At 40.7% G+C, this 23145-nt stretch overlaps 1 protein-coding gene across 1 annotated transcript in view; it reads right to left on the minus strand.

The window, feature by feature from the left end:
• Window positions 1-1517: 1517 nt before the first annotated feature.
• Window positions 1518-23145, minus strand: part of LOC112129374 (coiled-coil domain-containing protein 144A) — a 99111-nt gene continuing 77483 nt past the window's right edge. Inside the window, exons 15-19 of the mRNA XM_024233341.2 lie at window positions 11310-11597; window positions 10504-10721; window positions 7946-8174; window positions 6434-6513; window positions 1518-4127 (exon numbers count right to left, since the gene is read on the minus strand). Of these exons, the coding sequence (XP_024089109.2) occupies window positions 4070-4127; window positions 6434-6513; window positions 7946-8174; window positions 10504-10721; window positions 11310-11597 (873 nt within the window). The 3' untranslated portion in view covers window positions 1518-4069. The remainder of the gene's footprint in view (window positions 4128-6433; window positions 6514-7945; window positions 8175-10503; window positions 10722-11309; window positions 11598-23145) is intronic.

The raw sequence follows: 23145 nt of genomic DNA on the forward strand, positions 1-23145 counted from the left end.
TCCTTCTATCTTTCTGCATCTTGTGGCCATGACAAATGCCATTTGCAAAAAACAGTCTAACAGCACTGAATCGATACGATATTCGTACATTACCCTCTGGATATCTTCATTGACCTTGCTTGTCGTTATGCCATCCTTTAGCTCACTGCAGAATAAAAAAGTGGCTTTTAACTGTTTGAAAATGATATCGTAGTAAAATCCAACATGGAAGAGGCATTCAGAAAGTTCATCACTCTTTGAAATCAACTTATACTTTCTAGCAACTCTACAAGGCATCTTCTTTCTTTAACTTAAGAATTTTGTAGATGGCAACTATATTAAAACTCTTTCAAGGTATCTTGTAGTGATTATGGATTCACGTCTTTGTATCTTGAGAGAATCATTTTTAATCTCTTTTATTAAGTCTAACATGATTTGGCAAACCATGTCTCAACAAGGGAACCAAATCTGCCTTGGAACTATACATTAAGTTTAAAATAAACTATTTTTCAACTTATCTAGAAATACTAAAAATAAACACCCCTTGACTCAAAAATCTTCCCTGGCACCACATGTGCATTTATACCGTCTTTCATTGTCATCTTGTGAAATGATATACTACCCGATTTTGCTGGTAAAAACTAATTAGAACATTTATATTTAAATCGTGCTTAACAGTTTACAGAAGTATTTTTCATTTTCTTCTTGTACCCAGTGGCAGAATTTTATGATTCTGAAGCACTTAGACTCTCATCATCTTTTTGCAGAGAAATAAAACAAAACTAACAATATGATTTTTAAAATCAGCAACTAGGATTTTGTAATTTATGTATTAAAACAAGCATTTAATTTGTTCTCTTTTAAGCTATTTGGCTGCAATGCTTTCTTAAAAACTTTATAGTTTTGCTCTTCTGTGATGTGTTGGGACATGAACCCAGATAAAGAAAGAAGGTTAGGCCTCATTTAACATGGGTCTATTATTACTTTTCTGTGCATTAAGATCATAAAAACACCATCAAAACTATAAGCCAAAGTGCATTGACTGAATTTTTAATAACAATGAGACACAAAAAACTAGTTACAATTTACTTATCTATTTTTGTTAAAACAAATATTTTATAATTTTTGTAATCTTTTCAAGAGACAGGGTCACGCTATGTTGCCCAGGCTGCAGTGCACTATCATTTCACACTACAACCTTGAACTCCTGGGCTCAAGCAATCTTCCTGCCTCAGCATCTGGAGCAGCTGGGACTACAGTTGTGTGCCATTGCACCCAGTTTTTGTAATTTTCCAGTGGTTGAAAGATGGTCAAACCTCAGACAAAGTTCTTAAAATAAGTCAAGCATAGTTGAACTATTTTTTTCCTTACCAATTCTATAATTGATACACCTTGTCATTATTGGATTCACTTTGAGATCCCCAGAAATGAACTCCTACTATGAGTGAAGTCACATGTTGATGCTACCTATCTGGCGTGATCCAGAGTGTTCTTGGTTGTCTTCTTCAAAGAAAGAATTCACTCAAAAGACCAATTAGTAAAGCAGGCAAAAGTTTTATTGGGGAAGTAAAAGTACACTCCAACAGAGGAGTGGGCTGACCCTGCTGGAAACAGCCCCAGGACATTCTGCATTTGATATTCTATGGTCTTGCTTCTTTCCTTGCCCAGTTCTCACCAAGGCTTGGGGGGATCATCCCTTACTGTGGTTCATGTACATGCACTGGACGCAGTGATCAATACAAATCCCACCCGATGGGGACGTTGCTCATTACTGCCACCCAGGAGGGTCATATAGCCATCAAATTTGTACTCATTGCACCTGTGTGGCTCTCAAGAATTCTGCTTTTGCCTTTTTTCTCCCTTATCAGGATCTAGTTAACCACATTTTGACAGTTTGACCATAGAATGAGTACTGGGCATCTTAAGAGGTGTTCTGGGCTGTTCCTTCCAACATGGGTACCTCCCCTTCTGCCTGCTAATATCTGACTAACTGCCTCCTTTTACGTTTATCCCTTAAGGAGTTGGGACCCAGAAATATTTTGGGAAATAGGGTGGAGGTCATTCTTCTGTAGCTACTTCCTGCTGAAAAGGGGCGTCAAGGGTCTTCTGGTCCCTCCTCCTTGCTTGCTGTCATGGCAAGAGGGTTTCAGAGGTTGTTGTTGTCTCTCAAAAGGTTTGACCCACAGTGTCCAGAGGAGACATACAGAAACTTGGTTGTCCTCGAGGGAGGAAAGAAGTTGACATCCTTGTCACAAGACCATTTGAAGTCTGATGGCTTCTAGATGGGATGAAATAAACTTAGTTAGTAGATTCAAGAAGCAAGGCCCAGAAAAGAGAAGAAGGAAGACAGAGATCAGGGGTCCCAGGAAGGGGAGGAGCCATGAGAATCAGAACCAGGTGACACCCCAGTAGCCCCTTCCCAAAGGTGAGAAGCCTAGTTTATGAGATCTCAAATGTGCTCCTGAGCCTGCCCTGACCTCTTAACCCAGATCAGCACTCTTCTCCAAGCACAGCCAAGTTCCTCCCTGAGCTGCAGCCAGCATGTCAAGACCTCTACCATGTTTGAGAACTGTAGCTGTGAGAGAACTGACTTGCCACTGTAACTCTGTTATAGCAAGAAGTCATTTCTATCTCTTGAGCCAATTCCAGAGACAGGCTGTGGTAGGTTCAGGAGTAAGTGCCAATGCTGGCTATTCCTATCATGGCACCTGTGGTGATGCCAAGCCCAACGAGAAAGGGAATTAATTAAATTGCTTGGTGGGCCCCAGTGTGAGGTTATAAATAAGAGCAAGGGCAGAGAAGCATCACCTGGGGCAATGAGATGCTAGGGGTGAGGTAAGCCAGCATGCATGTTCTGGTCCAGTTTGCAGACCAGAGGTGGCAGTTTGCAGGCAGAGGTGGGCCTGTGTCCCACATAGAAAACAAAGTTCTGTCATAGGTAGACAGGAATGGATATGGAAGAAGGCAAGGTCAATTCCAAACATTACCAATATCCTTGTTGGCTACACAAGATGTGATATCCTGTCACTAAAGTTGCAGCTGCTAGGGGAGCCAGACATGAGTGAGTAGTTTGAATAGGAGGATGGTTCTTATTTTCCCAGAAGAGCATGTGTCTAGTAATGTCAAGGAGAAGAGCCTCCAAAGGGAGTTAAAGATTTGAAATTTTTGCATGACCCCTACTGGCTTGGTAAGGTAGAGAATCTTACTTGGTATTGGGAGATTTCAGTTGCTAGAAAAAAAGAAGTATGAGAGGTATTGACAATGGTGATGGTTGTGTTGCAGTGCACAGGGTTGAGAGAACCCACCAAAGTTCCAGAATCTGTGGCAGTACTGATGCCTAGGGGTACCTGACTGATGGTGATGGGGGAAAACAAGGGGCCTAAAATAGTATAAGTGGGCTTAAGAAAAGCCTGAAAGTCCCCTTTGCTTGTGTTAGGTAGTGTATGCATCTCTGGGAAGGTCTTGTATAGAGAAGCCCCAGTGATAGGTGAAGCTAAACTGGGCTTGAGAAGTTGCCTATTCTTGTATCGTGGCTGGGTAGGCTGTTCCTGCCTTGGATAGAAATAATTCATGCGTAGCCCATAGGTTGAGGGATAGGAAGATTTGGTGAACTTCAGTAGTTGTTGAGCTGCTTGTAGATTTTTTTTGATATAGTTGTGGGCTGTTGGGGCCTATGAGGGTGATTTTAGCTAGAAGCATTAGTGAGCATAGAGCATTTGGCCGCATGGTCCCAACAAGAACAGATTAGAGCCAAATCAAGATGTCTGTTGATTATGGAAAAAGAAGCTGTTAACTCAGTGAGTATTAGAGAGAACATCACCCAGATTATGGCTTTGAGATTTAAATCCAGGTAGGGCAGAACAGACCTTTTCCTGGCGGTGGGTGGCGGTTGGTATTGGTTCACAGTAGCAAAGACATATTAGTAAACCTGCAAGGAGTATTATGATTCATGGTATAACAATCCAAAGCATTACTAATTTACTTATCTTTATTCTTTTGGCTTTGCTTGAAGAGGAGTTTGAGACCCTGGAGGGGCTCAGTGGTCCAGGTGTCCAGTGGGACCTTTACGACTTTCTCTGCCAGAGATGAGTCATACAGCTTTACCTTGGAATAGTGGATCCACTTGGTGATCCCTGGCACCATTACTGCTGTAGGAGTGGAGAACAAAACAGTGTAACGACCTCTCCAAATAAGACTCAGATGAGACTTTGGAGTTCCATCCTTCCAAGTCTTGATGAGAACTTGAGTTCTCATCAACTTGGAGAGTATAAAATTCGGTCAGAGTTTTCAGGATGTGAAAATATCTTTTGGCCTAGTTTTTGAGCCCCCTGCTGAGACTGGGATAGGAAAGTAACATAATTAGTGAGTTGGTAAGTTTCAGTATCCAACAGGAAAGCAAAGAAAGGATCTTCCACATAATAACTCGAAAGAACTGAGTTGTAAATTAGAGGTGGGTATGTTTTCAGCCTTAGTAGAGCAATATGTAGTAGCTCTGGTCATGGCTTTGAGGTTTCCTGGCATAATTTTTCCAAGGTTTGCTTGAGAGTTTGGTTAATTCTGTCAACCATTCCAGAGTGTTGTGGATGCCATGAGGAATGTAGAAAGTAACTGATTCCCAAGGCCAAAGAAACAAGTTGAGTAAACTGTGAAGTGAAGGCTGTACTGTTACAACTTTGCAGCTACCTGGGAATGCCAAACCGGGGGATGACCTCCATGAGGAGGGCCTTTACTACCCCCACTGCTTTTTCCATTCACATGGGTAAGCTTCTATCCAACCTAGAAAGGTGTCTACAAAGACCAGAAGATATTTATACAGGCAGGAAGTTGGTTTAAGTCAAACTGCCAGTCCTCCCCAGCATAAGTACTCCTCCATTGGACTGGCTGGAAAAGAAAAGGAGGTTTGGCTCCTTGTGGGATGTTTAATGTGCAAAGGGCACAGGCCCTGCAAACTTGTTCAAGAGTCTTGGAAAGATTTTTTTTTCCCCAAAAGAGCCATTTGCACATTATTGAAAGTTTTTTGTTGCCAAAGTGGCAGGAGTCATGCAAAACATAGCTAACTTTCCATTGAACATTTTAAGGCAGATGTAGGACCTCTCAGTTGATACCAGCCTCCAGGGCCTCGTGTCCCAGTGCCCATTCCTGTTCCTCTGGTGAGTACAAGGGACTGGTGGCTTTGGATCCTCAGTGGGAGGATGAATTAAAGGAGGATGAGGATGCTCTGCTGGGAAATTTCCTAAGCCATTTATAGGAGAATTATCCACTGAGGGGCTCACAAGAGCCAAACTAGCAGGGTCTAGTTTGCATTTTTGGCAGAGATTCTGATCTTCTTTTAAAGCCATAAAGGCCTGGACATAGGGTACCTCTGACCATTTACCCTGTCACCTGCAAAGTAGGTCCAACTGCAAGATGGCATTAAAATTAAGGCTACCATTTTCTGGCCAGCCTTCCTATAGTCACATAACTTTGTACTGAGGCCATGCAGAGTTACAAAAGAAAACTACTATCTTTTTCTTTAACGTCTGGGGATCAATCTTGTCCTAACTTTTGAGAATGCATCCAAGGGGTGAGTCCTACAGCGTGGAGTGTTGAATGTCCATCTGAAAAACAGAGAGAAGTAAAGGCCAGGGGAGAGTGAGCATCCTCGCTCTCTGTCCATTCTCATCCATTATGAAAGGGGAAGAGCATCCTCTCCATCTCTTTTCCACACTAGGCCACGCAACCCTAGCCTGTGAGGAGATTCACACTTCATGCACCCTTACTGCATGCTCCCAACCGAGCGGTGACCTCTTTCTCTCATTTGGTCTGTTGACCCCCCAGGTCCATAGGTCTCACCTCTAATTATAGATGACTGTGCCCAATTATAATTTCGTAGCTTTTTGTGATAACCCTCTGCATATAGGCAAAGCATGTCAAGGACAGTGGGAAGGGCCAGAGACAAGAGGGAAGTTGATTGGTAAATCCCGGAGAATTCAGTGGTAAGGACATGGAAAGAATATTGGGTACTAGCCACATCCAGGAGACCCCTAGACCGAGACCATAGCACCCGGAATTTACCTAAATTCCTTGGAGGTGGAATTAGTGCAGAGGAGACAGTGACAGAGCATTCAAAAAGTCACTCTATTGGAGCCTATCTGGGAAGAGAGAGGACAAAGTGGGTGGCATTGGCTAGCAAGAGAGATGCTGCGATGGCATAGGCAGCAGGACCAACTGTGAAGAAAGACAGGGTGGTGAGTCCCCAAAAGTTGGTTGTGAGAATGTGGAAGTAATCAGAAGCCTTAGGGTCTCTGTCAAGAAGAAAGCCTGGAGGGGCTGTTGGGCATTAGGTGAACGTGCTCCAGCTGAGCACACAAAGCAGCGATGCCAGGGAGCTTGATCTGCATGCTCAGCATTCTCATAGACTATGCTGGATAGGAGCAGACATGTGAAAGGAGACAGCAGGGAGCATAGCCCTTACCTCACAACAGGATGTGAGTCATAACACTGAGAGATGTTGCCAAGCCTGGAGTTCCAGAAAGTGTCCTCCGTTCTTGTCTTCTTGCAAAAAAGAATTCAGCCAAAAGATCAGTTAGTAAATCTAGCAAAAAATGTATTGCAGAAGTGACTGTACGCTTTAAGAGAAGAATGGGCCAACTTGGCTGGGAGCAGCTCCAATACATTCTGCATTTGATCTTTTTCCTCACTTTCTTCTTTGGGTTCCTGCCTGTGTTCTTGTCCAGTTCACACCCAGGCTTGGGGGACCCTCCCTTACTCTTGGTTAATGCACATGTGCAGAACCCAGTGATTAAGACAAATTCTACCCAGTGGTGGCATTGCTCATTACTGCCACCCAGGAAGATTATATAGCCATCACATTTGTACTCACTGTTTCCACGCAGCTCTTAAGAATTCCCCTTTTGCCTTTCCCCTTCTTTATCTGTAGTTAACACATTCTGACAGTTAACCATAGAATGAGTGATTACTGAGCACCTTAAGGGTCGTTTGGGGCGTTCCTTCCCACATAGCAACCTTTCCTCTTGCCTGCTCATAACTGACTAACTGCCTACCCTAACAGTTGGATTGCAAGGTTCTTGTTCAATTGAACCTTGAAACATTGAAAGGGTCATGTCCCAGGGAGATGGGAACCCTGTGCAGTTTTACATGCAATTCTGAGTAGGAAAAACAGAATGGATTCTGTTTGGTCACATTTGCTATTTAACTACTCTTGATATCATTGCCATCTTAGCTATAAATCATTCAAGTGATGGTAAGATAGACATAAGTGAACGTCACTTTACGAATTCAAATATTGCTTTAAGTATTTAAAAACTGCTGTACAATTGCACAGCAACGGGCACATTTTACAACAATTGATATTAAAATGCTAAAAGTACAATAACAATTAAGGATGTATTCATGTAAGAAAATCACAAAACTTTAAACTGAAAAACAGAAGAAATCTTTTTTAGTGTTACAGGTTCATAGAATTCATAAAAAGTATTTATCTTGGATTCCTTTACATAATAATCATCCATATGTGGTTAGGTGTTTGAATACCAATCATTTATATCTGATTAGAAGGGGGAAACTTGAGATGCTACAGGAAAACTTTAAAAACATTATGAACCCAAGCCAAACTAAAATCAATTAGAAAGCAAGCCAAAGCATCTCAAAGTATAGCTTTAGTTGTTAGGCAATACCATTCAATTTCCAAAATCTAACTTAAATGCAATTTTTACGGAAATTTAAAATGTGCCGGTTTAGTTACATTTATTAAATAAAGTTAACAAATGAATATCTCTTGACAATGAGAGCTCCAAGGACTTAAAAAAAAAGCTGTAAAGTTTGTTTCCTTTCCTTAAAAACACAGATAATTATGACCTTTATTTAAAATACATAAGTCAATTAGACAACTCAATATTTTGCCAAAAAAATACAAGAATTATATCAGAAGTCTGAGAAGGAAAGAAAAAATGATGCTATACCTAACCTTTGACAAGTCACTCTCCATTCTGATATTTGAAGACAATGAGCTTAAGGTAGGAATTCTTAAGGCTTCTCTTGGAATATGTATCCTGTTGAGACCTAAATTTTCATTAAGATTTCCATTGCATGCTGACTCTAGGACTGGCCTTGTAGTATGAGAACTAAATAAAGATCCGCTCCACTCTTTTTCTTGAAGAAGTTTGGTACTGACATCTGCTAGAATTTCTTTACGTCTATGAAGATTGCAAAACACAGACACTGAGTATTTTGGGGTTTTTTTACAAATTATGTCTAAATGACTTGCATTGTTTAAAAAGTCACCATGAGTCAATGAAAGATACCATAAACCATGTTTTAACTCTGAAAATGTATGAGAGCATGTGTCTTGTACACAGTTTTAATTTTAAAATTGTTCTAAAGAAGTACATGTACTCCTAGAGGATTTTTAACAAGTAATTCAAACAAAGTAGGGAGGGAAGAGCAAAAGCTATCAATGATGTACAGATTAACAGGTGACATTTGTTGCCTTCTGAAATGGCTCTATTTATAAGATTCTGAAGGATGCCATTAGAAATACTTGCGTTTAGGCTGGGCATGGTGGCTCACGCCTGTAATCCCAACACTTTGGGAGGCCAAAAGGGGTGGATCACTTGAGGTCAGGAGTTCAAAACCAGCCTAGCCAACACAGTGAAACCCTGTCTCTACTAAAAATACAAAACATTAGCCAGGCATGGTGGCGGGCGCCTGTAATCCCAGCTACTTGGGAGGCTGAGGCAGGAGAATCACTTGAACCCAGGAGGCGAGATCGTGCTACTGCATTCCAGCCTGGGACAAGAGCAAAACTCCACCTCAAGACAAAAAAAAAAGTAAAAAAGCAAATAAATACTTTTGTTTAAAGGGTAACTACATGAAATGATAAACATGTTAATTTGCTGGACTAGAATCACCATTTGACTATGTATAAATATATTAAAACATCATGTGGTACTCCTTAAATATATAGGAGTACCAAAATATATCCAAAAATATAAATCCAAAAATATTTTACTCCGGTGAAATAACTAAAAGTAAAATAAAGCTAGAAATACTTGTATTTAGTAAGCCAGTTACAGAAAAAAACTATCTCTCAAAGACACTTTCAAGCATTTCTTTTTACCACCCTTGTAAATTTCACCCATTATTTGAGAAGCATTTGGCACTGGGGAGTCATTCAGAGCAACAATTCCCTAGGGAGAAGGAGATAGCGAGATCAAAGAGAATTCAGTCATCTCCAAAGGCGATTTACTCCTAAAATTGTGACCCAGGCATCAGAAGTGGGGCCTGCCCTTTTGGACTTCCACCCACCACCTCAGGCTGACCAAGGTGTTATTTTTCACCACTTTGTGAATTATATTTCCTTTCAACCCTGTGTTAATTATTCTCTATTTCACAAGTATGCCTTTATGTGGCGTGGAAAAACTATACAAAATACTTTGTTCCAAGGTGGCCTCTAATGATAATACCAAAGATCACAATCAATGACAGTTAATTTACTGAGTGCCAGAATGTGCAGAGGAGTAGGAGTACCTGACCCTTTTTCAGTTTAAGTTGTAATCTTATAAAAAATAATTAAATTCGTTAATATTTCTATATAGGGGAATGCTGACAAACCATTGTGTAACAATATCACTGTCTAAATTATGAAGCTTCAAAGATACTTGGCTGAAAAACTAACAGATCAGGTTAACTAAATAAGAATATTAAGGGGATAAAGAGCCACATAAAACCAAAAAACAGGCCAGGCACGATGGCTCAGGCCTGTGATCCCAGCACTGTGGGAGGCTAAGGTGGGCAGATCACTTGAGGTCAGGAGCTCAAGACCAGCCTGGCCAAGATGGCAAAACTCCAGCTCCACTGAAAATATCAAAATTAGCCAGGAGTGGTGAGAATATGAAAGTTCATACTCAGGAGGCTGAGGCAGGAGAATTGCTTGAACCTGGGAGGCAGAGGTTGCAGTGAGCCGAGATTGTGACACTATACTCCAGCCTAGGCAACAGAGTGAGAATCCATCTCAAAAAAACAACACACAAAACAAACAAAAAAACACATCAAAAACAGGGGAGTGACATGAATTGTCCTGGATTTTTTATTTTTATTTTTATTTTTATTATTATTATTTTTTGAGATGGAGTCTCACTCTGTCACCCAGGCTGGAGTGTAGTGGCATGATCTCGGCTCACTGAGACCTCCGCCTCCTGGGTTCAAGCAATTCTCCTGCCTCAGCCTCCCAAGCAGCAGAGATTACAGGAGCGTGCCACCATGCCCGGCTAATTTTTGTATTTTTAGTAGAGACGGGGTTTCACAATGTTGGATGGACTGGTCTTGAACTCCTGACCTCAGGTGAGCCACCCATGGATTAACATTTTAAAGGCAAGCTCATTTACTAACATCATTTTCCAAAATTGTTTAATCTAGTTAGCTTTCGCTTCCCCCAATCTCATAAACCTGTCTCACTAAAAATTATGCTTTTGAGGCAAATTAATGAGCTTCATTTATTTTCTATGATTCTGTGTTTTGACTTACTTGTTTAGTTCATCTGACAAAGATTCTCTAAGTTTTAATTCTTCTAGATACAGCTCCTTATATTTTTCCAATTCTGTTGTATTACAGTCTGCTTGTGAAGTTTTTGCTTTGTAGAGTTTGAATTCCAGATCTTTAATTCTAAGTTCCATCTGACTTTTCATAGTAGCATTGCTTTCCTCTTTTAACAACTGTAACTTGTTATGAGCTATTTTCTGTGTCTAAAACAAATTGAAAGGGTACATTAAACAAATAATTATAAACTGAATAATTATTGTGTATTTGTTTCTTTTTGTTTTGGGTCGGTGATCTAGAGAGCATTTCTAAGTATGTGAAAAAAGCAACTGAAGTTTAATATATTTATTATGAGTATCAATTAAATTAATAATTTAATCTGAATTGTAAAAAAATGAAATCATGCTTATGGTAGTACTCATGAAATGTAACCCTCCAAAGAATAATAAAATCAATTTAAATTCTGAAAAATTGAGCAATATAACTTAAGAATACTTCAAGAGTATAGTATAATTTATAAACCACATTTTTCTTTCTCTTTTAGTCTTGTTTTATGCCACTTGTCTTAGCAATCAAATGATTCACTAATGAGAATCATTATTATGGAAGATCAATTTAGTTACAATAATGATGGCAAGTGAAATATTTAAAGACAGAAACAGATACCACCTTCCTTCTAGAAATCTACCAAACAAATTGCTATAAGAGAAGTAGAGAAAACACATACAATGTATGTATCCCAAATATAATTTGCACTGAAATGAATGAAGGCACCTTATTGATAATAAACTAACCTGTAAAAGTAGACCAACGTTTTCTAATTGTTCTGCTATCTCCTGCCTTGCTCTTTCTTCAACCTCCTGTTTATAGTGTTCCAATTGACCACATTCTAACATATTCATTTCCATGTGACTTTTGAGGTTTCCTAGTTCTTCTTCCAGCTTCTCCTGATCCTTCTGTAGTGTTTCATGTTTCTCTTGCATTGTTTTCATATATAATAATGCCTGTTGAAGAACTTCAACCTCTGCATCCACATGTAGACCTTCTGAAGATGCAGTTTCCACTGCTTCTGTAAGATCAGGCTGCAAAAGTAAAATAATATGGTTTGATAATGAAGAAAGAAGACAGAATAGTCTAACATAAAACTAATCATTTTTGAAATACATTCAGTTGCAATAAAATGTTATCTATACTGCAGTAGATTCTTAAAACATGAATCCTTGAATTACTTAGAAAATCAAAAACAAATTTAAAACCACCAGGAATCACAAAAATATATGTTTTACACACATCATCTTTGCCACACAACATTTTTACGTGACAGTAGGCTTTCATTTCCCTGATTGTTTAATGTATTTCCTCTTTAAAATTGCTCCAAGTCACTTCTCTTTTTGTTGTTGTTGTTGTTGTTGTTGTTGTTGTTGTTGTTGTTTTGAGGTGGAGTCTCGCTGTTGTTGCCCAGGCTGGAGGGCAGTGGCATGGTCTCAGCTCACTGCAACCTCCGCCTCCTGGGTTCAAGCGATTCTCCTGCCTCAGCTTCCCAAGTATCTGGGATTACAGACAACTGACACCATGCCCAGCTAATTTTTTGTATTTTTAATAGAGACAGGATTTTACCATGTTGGCCAGGCTGGTCTCGAACTCCTGACCTTGTGATCCACCCACCTCGGCCTCCCAAAGTGTTGGGATTACCGGCGTGTGCCACCACACTCTAAGTTACTTCTTAGTACAAAGTCTCTTGCCCCCTCACACCCTTTGTCATTCCCCATAATTTCTAAAAAAGTTTTAGGGACACCATATTAAATTATCCAGACCTAAGCTAATAAATCACTCTGAGAAGGAGACTTGAAAATAAGACTCTAATTAATGAATTTTTATGATGAAAACTCCAACAAATTAGGCATAGAAGGAACATATTTCAACACAATAAAGGCCATATATGGCAAAACCACAGCTAACATTACACTGAAAGAGGAAAAGCTGAAAGTCTTTCCTCTAAGAACTGGCATAAGACAAGGATACCCACATTCAGCACTCATATTCAACACAGTATTAGAAGTCCTAGCCAGAGCAACTGGGTGAAAAAAAATGAAGGGCATCTAAATTGGGAAAGAAAAATTGAAATTTCTCTTTGTACATGACCTGATCCTATATATAAAAAACCTAGACTCCTCAAACAAACTCTTAGAACATTTCATCAACTGGCTACAGAATACACATTCTTCTCATCGGCACATAGAACATTCCCCAGGATAGACCATATATTAGGCCAGAAAACAAGTCTTAGCAAATTTTAAAAACTTAAAATCATATCAAGTATCTTCTCAAACACAATGGAATAAAACTAGAAATCAATACCACTTATGATTGCTAAAAAATAATAAAATACTACTCAGGAACAAATTTAACCAAGGAAGTAATAGAGCTCCCCTGCAAGAAAACTATGAAACACTGATGAAAGAAATGGTAGAGGACAAAAACAAATGGAAATATATCCCATGCTCATGAATTTAAATAATTAATATTGTTAAAATACTACCTGAAGGAGTCTACAGGTTAAATATGATCACTATTAAAATACATATTAGTCTATTTTCACACTGCTATAAAGATACTACCCAAGACTGGGTAAAATGTCTTTAAAAAGAGGTTTAATTGACTCACAGTTCTGCATAGCTGGGGAGGCCTCAGGAAACTTACAATCACAGCAGAAGGGGAAGTAGGCACATCTTACATGGTGGCAGGAGAGAGAGGAGAAAGTGAAGGGGGAAGAGCCCCTTATAAAACCATCAGATCTCGTGAGAACTTACTCACTATCATGAGAACAGCATGGGGGAAACTGTCCCCATGATCCAATCACATCCCTCCCTTGACATGTGGGGATTACAGGTCTCTTCCTCCACACATGTGGATTATAATTTGAGATGAGATTAGGGTTGGGACACAAGAGCCAAACCATATCAAAATATCAATTACATTTTTAACTGGGGAAAAAGATGACCAACCAGATGCAGCCAGAAACACCTCTTCCACAGAGAGAAAACAAAATATTGAGTAAACCATCACACTTGACCAGATTTTGGGGGAAAAAGCACTCAAAGTCAACAGAGAGGCAATGCAGACACTGAGTTTGAAGAGGAAGGAAGCTAGGAAGCCAGATGGAGTCACCAATCACCAGGACCAGCTGTTCGTCCAGAATTGGACCTAAGGCAGGACAGAGTGAAGGAACTAGGGGTCACACAATCCTGCCAGGGACCTCTGAGATCCTAGGTACAAGAGATCACACAGACATTTGAATTGGCAGGGGGAACTGCCAGGAGAGTAGGGAGAGGCAGAGCTTGAACATGCATGGAGCCCAAAGGTTTCATGCATGAGGCAGCTGCAGGAAAATATGAAACTAGGCACCCATCCACCAAGGATCTCCATCTTTCTGAGTCACTTTAGCCCCTGCTGACAGCCTGACCAGGAGAGAGCAGGGCTGCCTTTCCCAAGGGCCTGGAGCGCATCTGATTTGCACACTCCCTTGTTTGCCGGTCCTTTCCCCGGCTCCTGCCTGGTTGCTCCCTCAAGGGTGTACACATAGCAAAGCCTCCACTGCCCCACCTGAGTGTTTTTCTGGCAGCCTGAAAGCAGTTTTCCCACTCCAGTACAGCCAATGCTTGACCCTGAGGTACCAGAGAATATAGCTATGAGACCCATCCCAACTTCCCAGGGTTTGAGTGCACAGTTAAGCAGTATGCAGCTGGTATCTGTGGCCTGAGCTCAAGTCGGGGTGGCACCCCCACTCTCAGAACACTGAGAAGAGTGAGGCACAGATTCATGTGCTGGCATGGGAGCTGGGTGTGCCTCCTTCTGCAAGACTGGTCTGGGAAAAGCATAGCCTGTTGGATGGCCACAGACTCCATCCAAGGGAAACCTATGGCCTGGAACACATATCAGGTGAAAGATTTGGGTTTAAAAGGCTTGGGACAAAACTAGCTGGTCAGGCCTTACCTAAAAGCACACATCACAGAAAACCTGGTCAGGGGAGCATGAGTTGTATGGTCCTCAAAGCCAACTGCTGAGCAAAAAACTCCAGGCTGTGGGTACCACACCAGCTGCACACCCATGGCACCACCCACCCTGCCCAGGGGACCTTCACCCTTGACCCACAGCATGCACAGACACCTGCAGACATACCCCATATCCCATTCAGACTCTTCCAAGCACAGGGAATCAGCAGGTCCCTGGAGATTTGGAGGACTAACCTTTGGCTCAGGCTGCCCCTAAAGCAAGCTTGTCCTGGGCCCATGGGCTGCATGCAGACCAGGAAGACTTTGAACGTGGCCCAACACACATTTGTAAATTTTCTTGAAACATTATGAGATTTTTTTTGCAATTTTTTTTTAGCTCATCAGCTATCGTTAGTGTTAGTGTGTTTTATGTGTGGCCCAAGACAATTCTTCTTCTTCCTATGTGGTCCTGAGAAGCCATAAGATTGGACACCCCTGGCCTTAAAGATGGGGGCTGTGCAGCTGTCCAGGGACTTCTTTGGCCCTAAGAAAGAGGGAGTATAGCACCAGTGATTGAAGGGGATTCTCTGAAGGCTTGGGAACAAACTTTGTGAGAAAGGCATTTCTTGCCTCCCTGCCAACTGCTTCCCCCTCCTCAGAGGCCTGCTCCAAACACACTGATATACAAGAGTTATGCAGCCGAGTAAGAGCCTATCCACCAGCCCTTACTCCAAAGCACCATCTATGGGATTGAAGCCAGAATTACACCACCAAACAAAATTAATTCCCTAAACACAGTTAGCCTATGAAAACCAATGCAGGAAACTAGCCACAACTAAGAAATCCATAGAGGCCAGGTGCGGTGGCTCACACCTATAATCCCAGCATGTTGGGAGACCAAGGCAGGTGGATCACCTGAGGTCAGGAGTTCGAGACCAGCCTGGCCAATATGGTGAAACTTCATCTTTTCTAAAAAAAAAAAAAATAGCCTGGTGTAGTGGCAGGCACCTGAATCCCAGCGACTTGGGAAGCTGAGGCAGGAGAATCACTTGAACACAGCAGGCAGATGTTGCAGTGAGCTGAGATCACACCACTGCACTCCACCCCGGGTGACAAGAACAAAACTTCATCTCAAAAAAAAAAGAAAAGAAAAGGAAAAGAAAGAAAGAAATTCATAAAGATCCTTGGCCTTCTGAAAGAACACAGAAACTAAACAAATGAACTGTTCCAACATACACAACAGTCAAACACTCAAGGGAAGAATAGGAATATAGAAACCAGAAGTCATATCCAAATGACAGAAATTTCAAAAAGATAAATAAACACTAGCCCTCTCAGATGAGAAAGCATCTGTGAAAGAAGTCCAGCAATTCAAAAAGTCATTGTGTTTTCTAACCCTCAGAGGATCACACTAGCTCCTCAGCAATTGATCCTAACCAGATTGAAATGCTGAAATGATAGTCTTAAGAATCCAGAATCTGGATGGTAAGGAAGCACAATGAGATCCAAGGGAAAGTTGAAATCTAACCAAGGAAGCCAGAAAAATAATTCAAGAGTGGAAAGATGACATAGCCATTTTAAGAATGAAGAAAACTGGGCTTCTGGGATTGAACAACTCACTCTAAGAATTTCAAAATACAGTTGGAAGCCTCAACAACAGACTAGACCAAGCAGAGGAAGAAATTGTAGAACTTGATGTCTCGTCCTATGAATCAACCCAGTCAGATGAAAATAAAGAAAACAGAATTTTTTAAAGTGAAAAAAACCTCTGAGAAATATGGGATCACATAAAGATACTAAATCTATGACTCATTGGCATTGTGGAGAAAGAGTAAGTAATTTGGAAAACACATTTTAGAATATAGTCCACAAAACTTTCCCCAATCTCATTAGAGAAGCTGACATGCAAATTCAAGAAATTCAGTGATAAGATACTATACAAGATGGTCATTCCAAAGACACATAGTGAAAAGCATCCAAAAGTCAATGTGAAAGTCTTATGGCAGCTAGAGAAAAGGGTCAGATCACATACAAAGGGAACCCCATCAGGCTAACAGCAGACTTGTCAGCAAAACTTTACAAGCCAGAAGAGTGTTGGCCTATTTTAGCATCCTTAAATAAATTCAAACCCCAAATTTTATATCCTGTCAAACTAAACTTCATAAGTGAAAGAGAAAAAAATCTTTTCCAGACAAGCAAATGCTAAGGGAATTTAATACCATTAGACCAGCCAGCCCTACAAGAGATCCTTGAGGGAGTTCTAAACATGGACATGAAAGAACAATACCTGCAACCACAGAAACACACATAAGTACATAGCTCACAGAACTTATAAACAAATACACATTGGAGACTACAAAGCAACCAGATAACAACATCCTGGCAGGATAAAAATCTGACATATAAATATTAGCCTTGGATAAAATTATCTAAATACCCCACTTAGAAGGCACAGAATAGCAAGCTGGATTAAAGAAAATCAAGAATCAACCATCTGCTGTCTTCAAAAGGCCCAACTCACATATAATTACACCCATAGATTCAAAGTAAAGGCATAAACTAAGATCTATCATGCACACAGAAAACAAAAAATCAGGGATCATTATTCTTATATCAGATTAACACATTTTAAACCAACAACAGTTTTTAAAAAGGACAAAGAAGAAGACGATAAAGAATGATACACAATGATAAAAGAACTCAATTCAACAAGAAGGCATAAATATTTTTAAATATATAGGCACCCAACCTTGGAGCATGGGATTTCTAAAACAAGTACTTCTAGATCTATGAAAAGACTTAGTTAGCCACCCAATTATAGTTAAAAATTTCAACACCTCATTGGCAGAATTAGACAAATCGCTGACACAGAAAAGTAACAAAGACATTCTAGAATTAAATTTGACATTTCACCTATTGAACTTCATTGACACTTACAGAATCCTCCACCCAACAACCACAGAATGTACTTTCTTCTGTGTGCACAGGGAACACACTCTGAGATCGACCACATGCTCAGCCATAAAGCAACTCTCAATACATTTTTTAAAAACTGAAAGTATACCAAGCATAATCTCAGACCCTAGTGGAATAAAAACAGAAATCCATACCAAAAATTTCTCTCAATGTCACATAATTATATGAAAATTAAACAACTTGCTCCTGAATGACTTTTGGGTGAACAACAAAATAAAGACAAACATTAAAAACTCTTGAAAATAAATAAAAACAGAGAGAGAACATGCCAAAATTTCTGGGATACAGCAAAACCATTACTAAGAAAAAGGTTGTTGGGGAGGAGCCAAGATGGCCGAATAGGAACAGCTCCGGTCTACAGCTCCCAGCGTGAGCGACGCAGAAGACGGGTGATTTCTGCATTTCCATCTGAGGTACCATGTTCATCTCACTACAGAGTGCCAGACAGTGGGCGCAGGTCAGTGGGTGAGTGCACCGTGCGCCAGCCGAAGCAGGGGCAAGGCATTGCCTCACTCAGGAAGCGCAAGGGGTCAGGGAGTTCCCTTTCCAGGGGTGACAGACGGCACCTGGAAAATCGGGCCACTCCCACCCAAATACTGTGCTTTTCCGACGGGCTTACGAAATGGTGCCCCAGGAGATTATAGCCCGCACCTGGCTCAGAGGGTCCTACGCCCACGGAGTCTCGCTGATTGCTAGCACAGCAGTCTGAGATCAAACTGCAAGGCGGCAGCGAGGCTGGGGGTGGGGCGCCCGCCATTGCCCAGGCTCGCTTAGGTAAACAAAGCAGCCTGGAAGCTTGAACTGGGTGGAGCCCACCACAGCTCAAGGAGGCCTGCCTGCCTCTGTAGGCTCCACCTCTGGGGGCAGGGCACAGACAAACAAAAAGACAGCAGTAACCTCTGCAGACTTAAATGTCCCGTCTGACAGCTTTGAGGAGAGCAGTGGTTCTCCCAGCACGCAGCTGGAGATCTGAGAACGGGCAGACTGCCTCCTCAAGTGGGTCCCTGACCCCTGACCCCAGAGCAGCCTAACTGGGAGGCACCACCCAGCAGGGGCAGACTGACACCTCACACGGCTGGCCAGGTACTCCAACAGACCTGCAGCTGAAGGTCCTGTCTGTTAGAAGGAAAACTAACAGAAAGGACATCCACACCAAAAACCCATCTGTACATCACCATCATCAAAGACCAAAAGTAGATAAAACCACAAAGATGGGGAAAAAACAGAGCAGAAAAACTGGAAACTCTAAAAAGCAGAGTACCTCTCCTCCTCCAAAGGAACACAGTTCCTCACCAGCAACGGAACAAAGCTGGACGGAGAATGACTTTGACGAGCTGAGAGAAGAAGGCATCAGACGATCAAATTACTCCAAGCTACGGGAGGATATTCAAACCAAAGGCAAAGAAGTTGAAAACTTTGAAAAAAATTTAGAAGAATGTATAACTAGAATAACCAATACAGAGAAGTGCTTAAAGGAGCTGATGGAGCTGAAAACCAAGGCTCGAGAACTACGTGAAGAATGCAGAAGCCTCAGGAGCCGATGCGATCAAATGAAAGAAAGGGTGTCAGACCTGGAAGATGAAATGAATGAAATGAAGCGAGAAGGGAAGTTTAGAGAAAAAAGAATAAAAAGAAACGAGCAAAGCCTCCAAGAAATGTGGGACTATGTGAAAAGACCAAATCTACGTCTGACTGGTGTACCTGAAAGTGACGGGGAGAATGGAAACAAGTTGGAAAACACTCTGCAGGATATTATCCAGGAGAACTTCCCCAATCTAGTAAGGCAGGCCAACATTCAGATTCAGGAAATACAGAGAACGCCACAAAGATACTCCTCTAGAAGAGCAACTCCAAGACACATAATTGTCAGATTCACCAAAGTTGAAATGAAGGAAAAAATGTTAAGGGCAGCCAGAGAGAAAGGCCGGGTTACCATCAAAGGGAAGCCCATCAGACTAACAGCAGATCTCTTGGCAGAAACCCTACAAGCCAGAAGAGAGTGGGGGCCAATATTCAACATTCTTAAAGAAAATAATTTTCAACCCAGAATTTCATATCCAGCCAAACTAAGCTTCATAAGTGAAGGAGAAATAAAATCCTTTACAGACAAGCAAATGCTGAGAGATTTTGTCACCACCAGGCCTGCCCTAAAAGAGCTCCTGAAGGAAGCGCTAAACATGGAAAGGCACAACTGGTACTAGCCACTGCAAAATCATGCCAAAATGTAAAGACCATTGAGACTAGGAAGAGACTGCATCAACGAATGAGCAAAATAACCAGCTAACATCATAATGACAGGATCAAATTCACACATAACGATATTAACTTTAAATGTAAATGGACTAAATGCTCCAATGAAAAGACACAGACTGGCAAATTGGATAAAGAGTCAAGACCCATCAGTGTGCTGTATTCAGGAAACCCATCTCACGTGCAGAGACACACATAGGCTCAAAATAAAAGGATGGAGGAAGATCTACCAAGCAAATGGAAAACAAAAAAAGGCAGGGGTTGCAATCCTAGTCTCTGATAAAACAGATTTTAAACCAACAAAGATCAAAAGAGACAAAGAAGGCCATTACATAATGGTAAAGGGATTAATTCAACAAGAAGAGCTAACTATCCTAAATATATATGCACCCAATACAGGAGCACCCAGATTCATAAAGCAAGTCCTGAGTGACCTACAAAGAGACTTAGACTCCCACACATTAATAATGGGAGACTTTAACACCCCACTGTCAACATTAGACAGATCAACGAGACAGAAAGTCAACAAGGATATCCAGGAATTGAACTCAGCTCTGCACCAAGCAGACCTAATAGACATCTACAGAACTCTCCACCCCAAATCAACAGAATATACATTTTTTTCAGCACCACACCACACCTATTCCAAAATTGACCACATACTTGGAAGTAAAGCTCTCCTCAATAAATGTAAAAGAACAGAAATTATAACAAACTATCTCTCAGATCACAGTGCAATCAAGCTAGAACTCAGGATTAAGAATCTCACTCAAAACTGCTCAACTACATGAAAACTGAACACCCTGCTCCTGAATGACTACTGGGTACATAACGAAATGAAGGCAGAAATAAAGATGTTCTTTGAAACCAATGAGAACAAAGACACAACATACCAGAATCTCTGGGATGCATTCAAAGCAGTGTGTAGAGGGAAATTTATAGTACTAAATGCCCACAAGAGAAAGCAGGAAACATCCAAAATTGACACCCTAACATCACAATTAAAAGAACTAGAAAAGCAAGAGCAAACACATTCAAAAGCTAGCAGAAGGCAAGAAATAACTAAAATCACAGCAGAACTGAAGGAAATAGAGACACAAAAAACCCTTCAAAAAATTAATGAATCCAGGAGCTGGTTTTTTGAAAGGATCAACAAAATTGATAGACCGCTAGCAAGACTAATAAAGAAAAAAAGAGAGAAGAATCAAATAGATGCAATAAAAAATGATAAAGGGGATATCACCACCGATCCCACAGAAACACAAACTGCCATCAGAGAATATTACAAACACCTCTATGCAAATAAACTAGAAAATCTAGAAGAATGGATAAATTCCTCAACACATACACCCTCCCAAGACTAAACCAGGAAGAAGTTGAATCTCTGAATAGACCAATAACAGGAGCTGAAATTGTGGCAATAATCAATAGCTTACCAACCAAAAAAAGTCCAGGACCAGATGGGTTCACAGCCGAATTCTACCAGAGGTACAAGGAGGAGCTGGTACCATTCCTTCTGAAACTATTCCAATCAATAGAAAAAGAGGGAATCCTCCCTAACTCATTTTATGAGGCCAGCATCATCCTGATACCAAAGCCTGGCAGAGACACAACAAAAAAAGAGAATTTTAGACCCATATCCTTGACGAACATTGATGCAAAAATCCTCAATAAAATACAGGCAAACAGAATCCAGCAGCACATCAAAAAGCTTATCCACCATGATCAACTGGGCTTCATCCCTGGGATGCAAGGCTGGTTCAATATACACAAATCAATAAATGTAATCCAGCATATAAACAGAACCAAAGACAAAAACCACATGATTATCTCAACAGATGCAGAAAAAGCCTTTGAAAAAATTCAACAACCCTTCATGCTAAAAACTCTCAATAAATTAGGTATTGATGGGATGTATCTCAAAATAATAAGAGCTATCTATGACAAACCCACAGCCAATATCATACTGAATGGGCAAAAACTGGAAGCATTCCCTTTGAAAACTGGCACAAGACAGGGAAGCCCTCTCTCACCACTTCTATTCAACATAGTGTTGGAAGTTCTGGCCAGGGCAATTAGGCAGGAGAAGGAAATCAAGGGTATTCAGTTAGGAAAAGAGGAAGTCAAATTGTCCCTGTTTGCAGATGACATGATTGTACATCTAGAAAACCCCACTGTCTCAGCCCAAAATCTCCTTAAGCTGATAAGCAACTTCAGCAAAGTCTCAGGATACAAAATCAATGTACAAAAATCACAAGCATTCTTATACATCAATAACAGACAAACAGAGAGCCAAATCATGAGTGAACTCCCATTCACAATTGCTTCAAAGAGAATAAAATACCTAGGAATCCAACTTACAAGGGATGTGAAGGACCTCTTCAAGGAGAACTACAAACCACTGCTCAAGGAAATAAAAGAGGATACAAACAAATGGAAGAACATTCCATGCTCATGGGTAGGAAGAATCAATATCGTGAAAATGGCCATCCTTCCCAAGGTAATTTACAGATTCAATGCCATCCCCATCAAGCTACCAATGACTTTCTTCACAGAATTGGAAAAAACTACTTTAAAGTTCATATGGAACCAAAAAAGAGCCCACATCACCAAGTCAATCCTAAGCCAAAAGAACAAAGCTGGAGGCATCACACTACCTGACTTCAAACTATACTACAAGGCTATAGTAACCAAAACAGCATGGTACTGGTACCAAAACAGAGATATAGACCAGTGGAACAGAACAGAGCCGTCAGAAATAATGCCACATATCTACAACTATCTGATCTTTGACAAACCTGACAAAAACAAGAAATGGGGAAAGGATTCCCTATTTAATAAATGGTGCTGGGAAAACTGGCTAGCCATACGTAGAAAGCTGAAACTGGATCCCTTCCTTACACCTTATACAAAAATCAATTCAAGATGGATTAAAGACTTAAATGTTAGACCTAAAACCATAAAAACCCTAGAAGAAAACCTAGGCATTACCATTCAGGACATAGGCATGGGCAAGGACTTCATGTCTAAAACACCAAAAGCACTGGTAACAAAAGCCAAAATTGACAACTGGAATCTAATTAAACTAAAGAGCTTCTGCACAGCAAAGGAAACTACCATCAGAGTGAACAGGCAACCTACAAAATGGGAGAAAAATTTCGCAACCTACTCATCTGACAAAGGGCTAATATCCAGAATCTACAATGAACTCCAACAAATTTACAAGAAAAAAACAAACAACCCCATCAAAAAGTGGACAAAGGACATGAACAGACACTTCTCAAAAGAAGACATTTATGCAGCCAAAAAACACATGAAAAAATGCTCACCATCACTGGCCATCAGAGAAATGCAAATCAAAACCACAATGAGATACCATCTCACACCAGTTAGAATGCCAATCATTAAAAAG

This window comes from Pongo abelii, chromosome 18, assembly GCF_028885655.2.
Source record: "Pongo abelii isolate AG06213 chromosome 18, NHGRI_mPonAbe1-v2.0_pri, whole genome shotgun sequence".
Taxonomy (NCBI): domain Eukaryota; kingdom Metazoa; phylum Chordata; class Mammalia; order Primates; family Hominidae; genus Pongo; species Pongo abelii.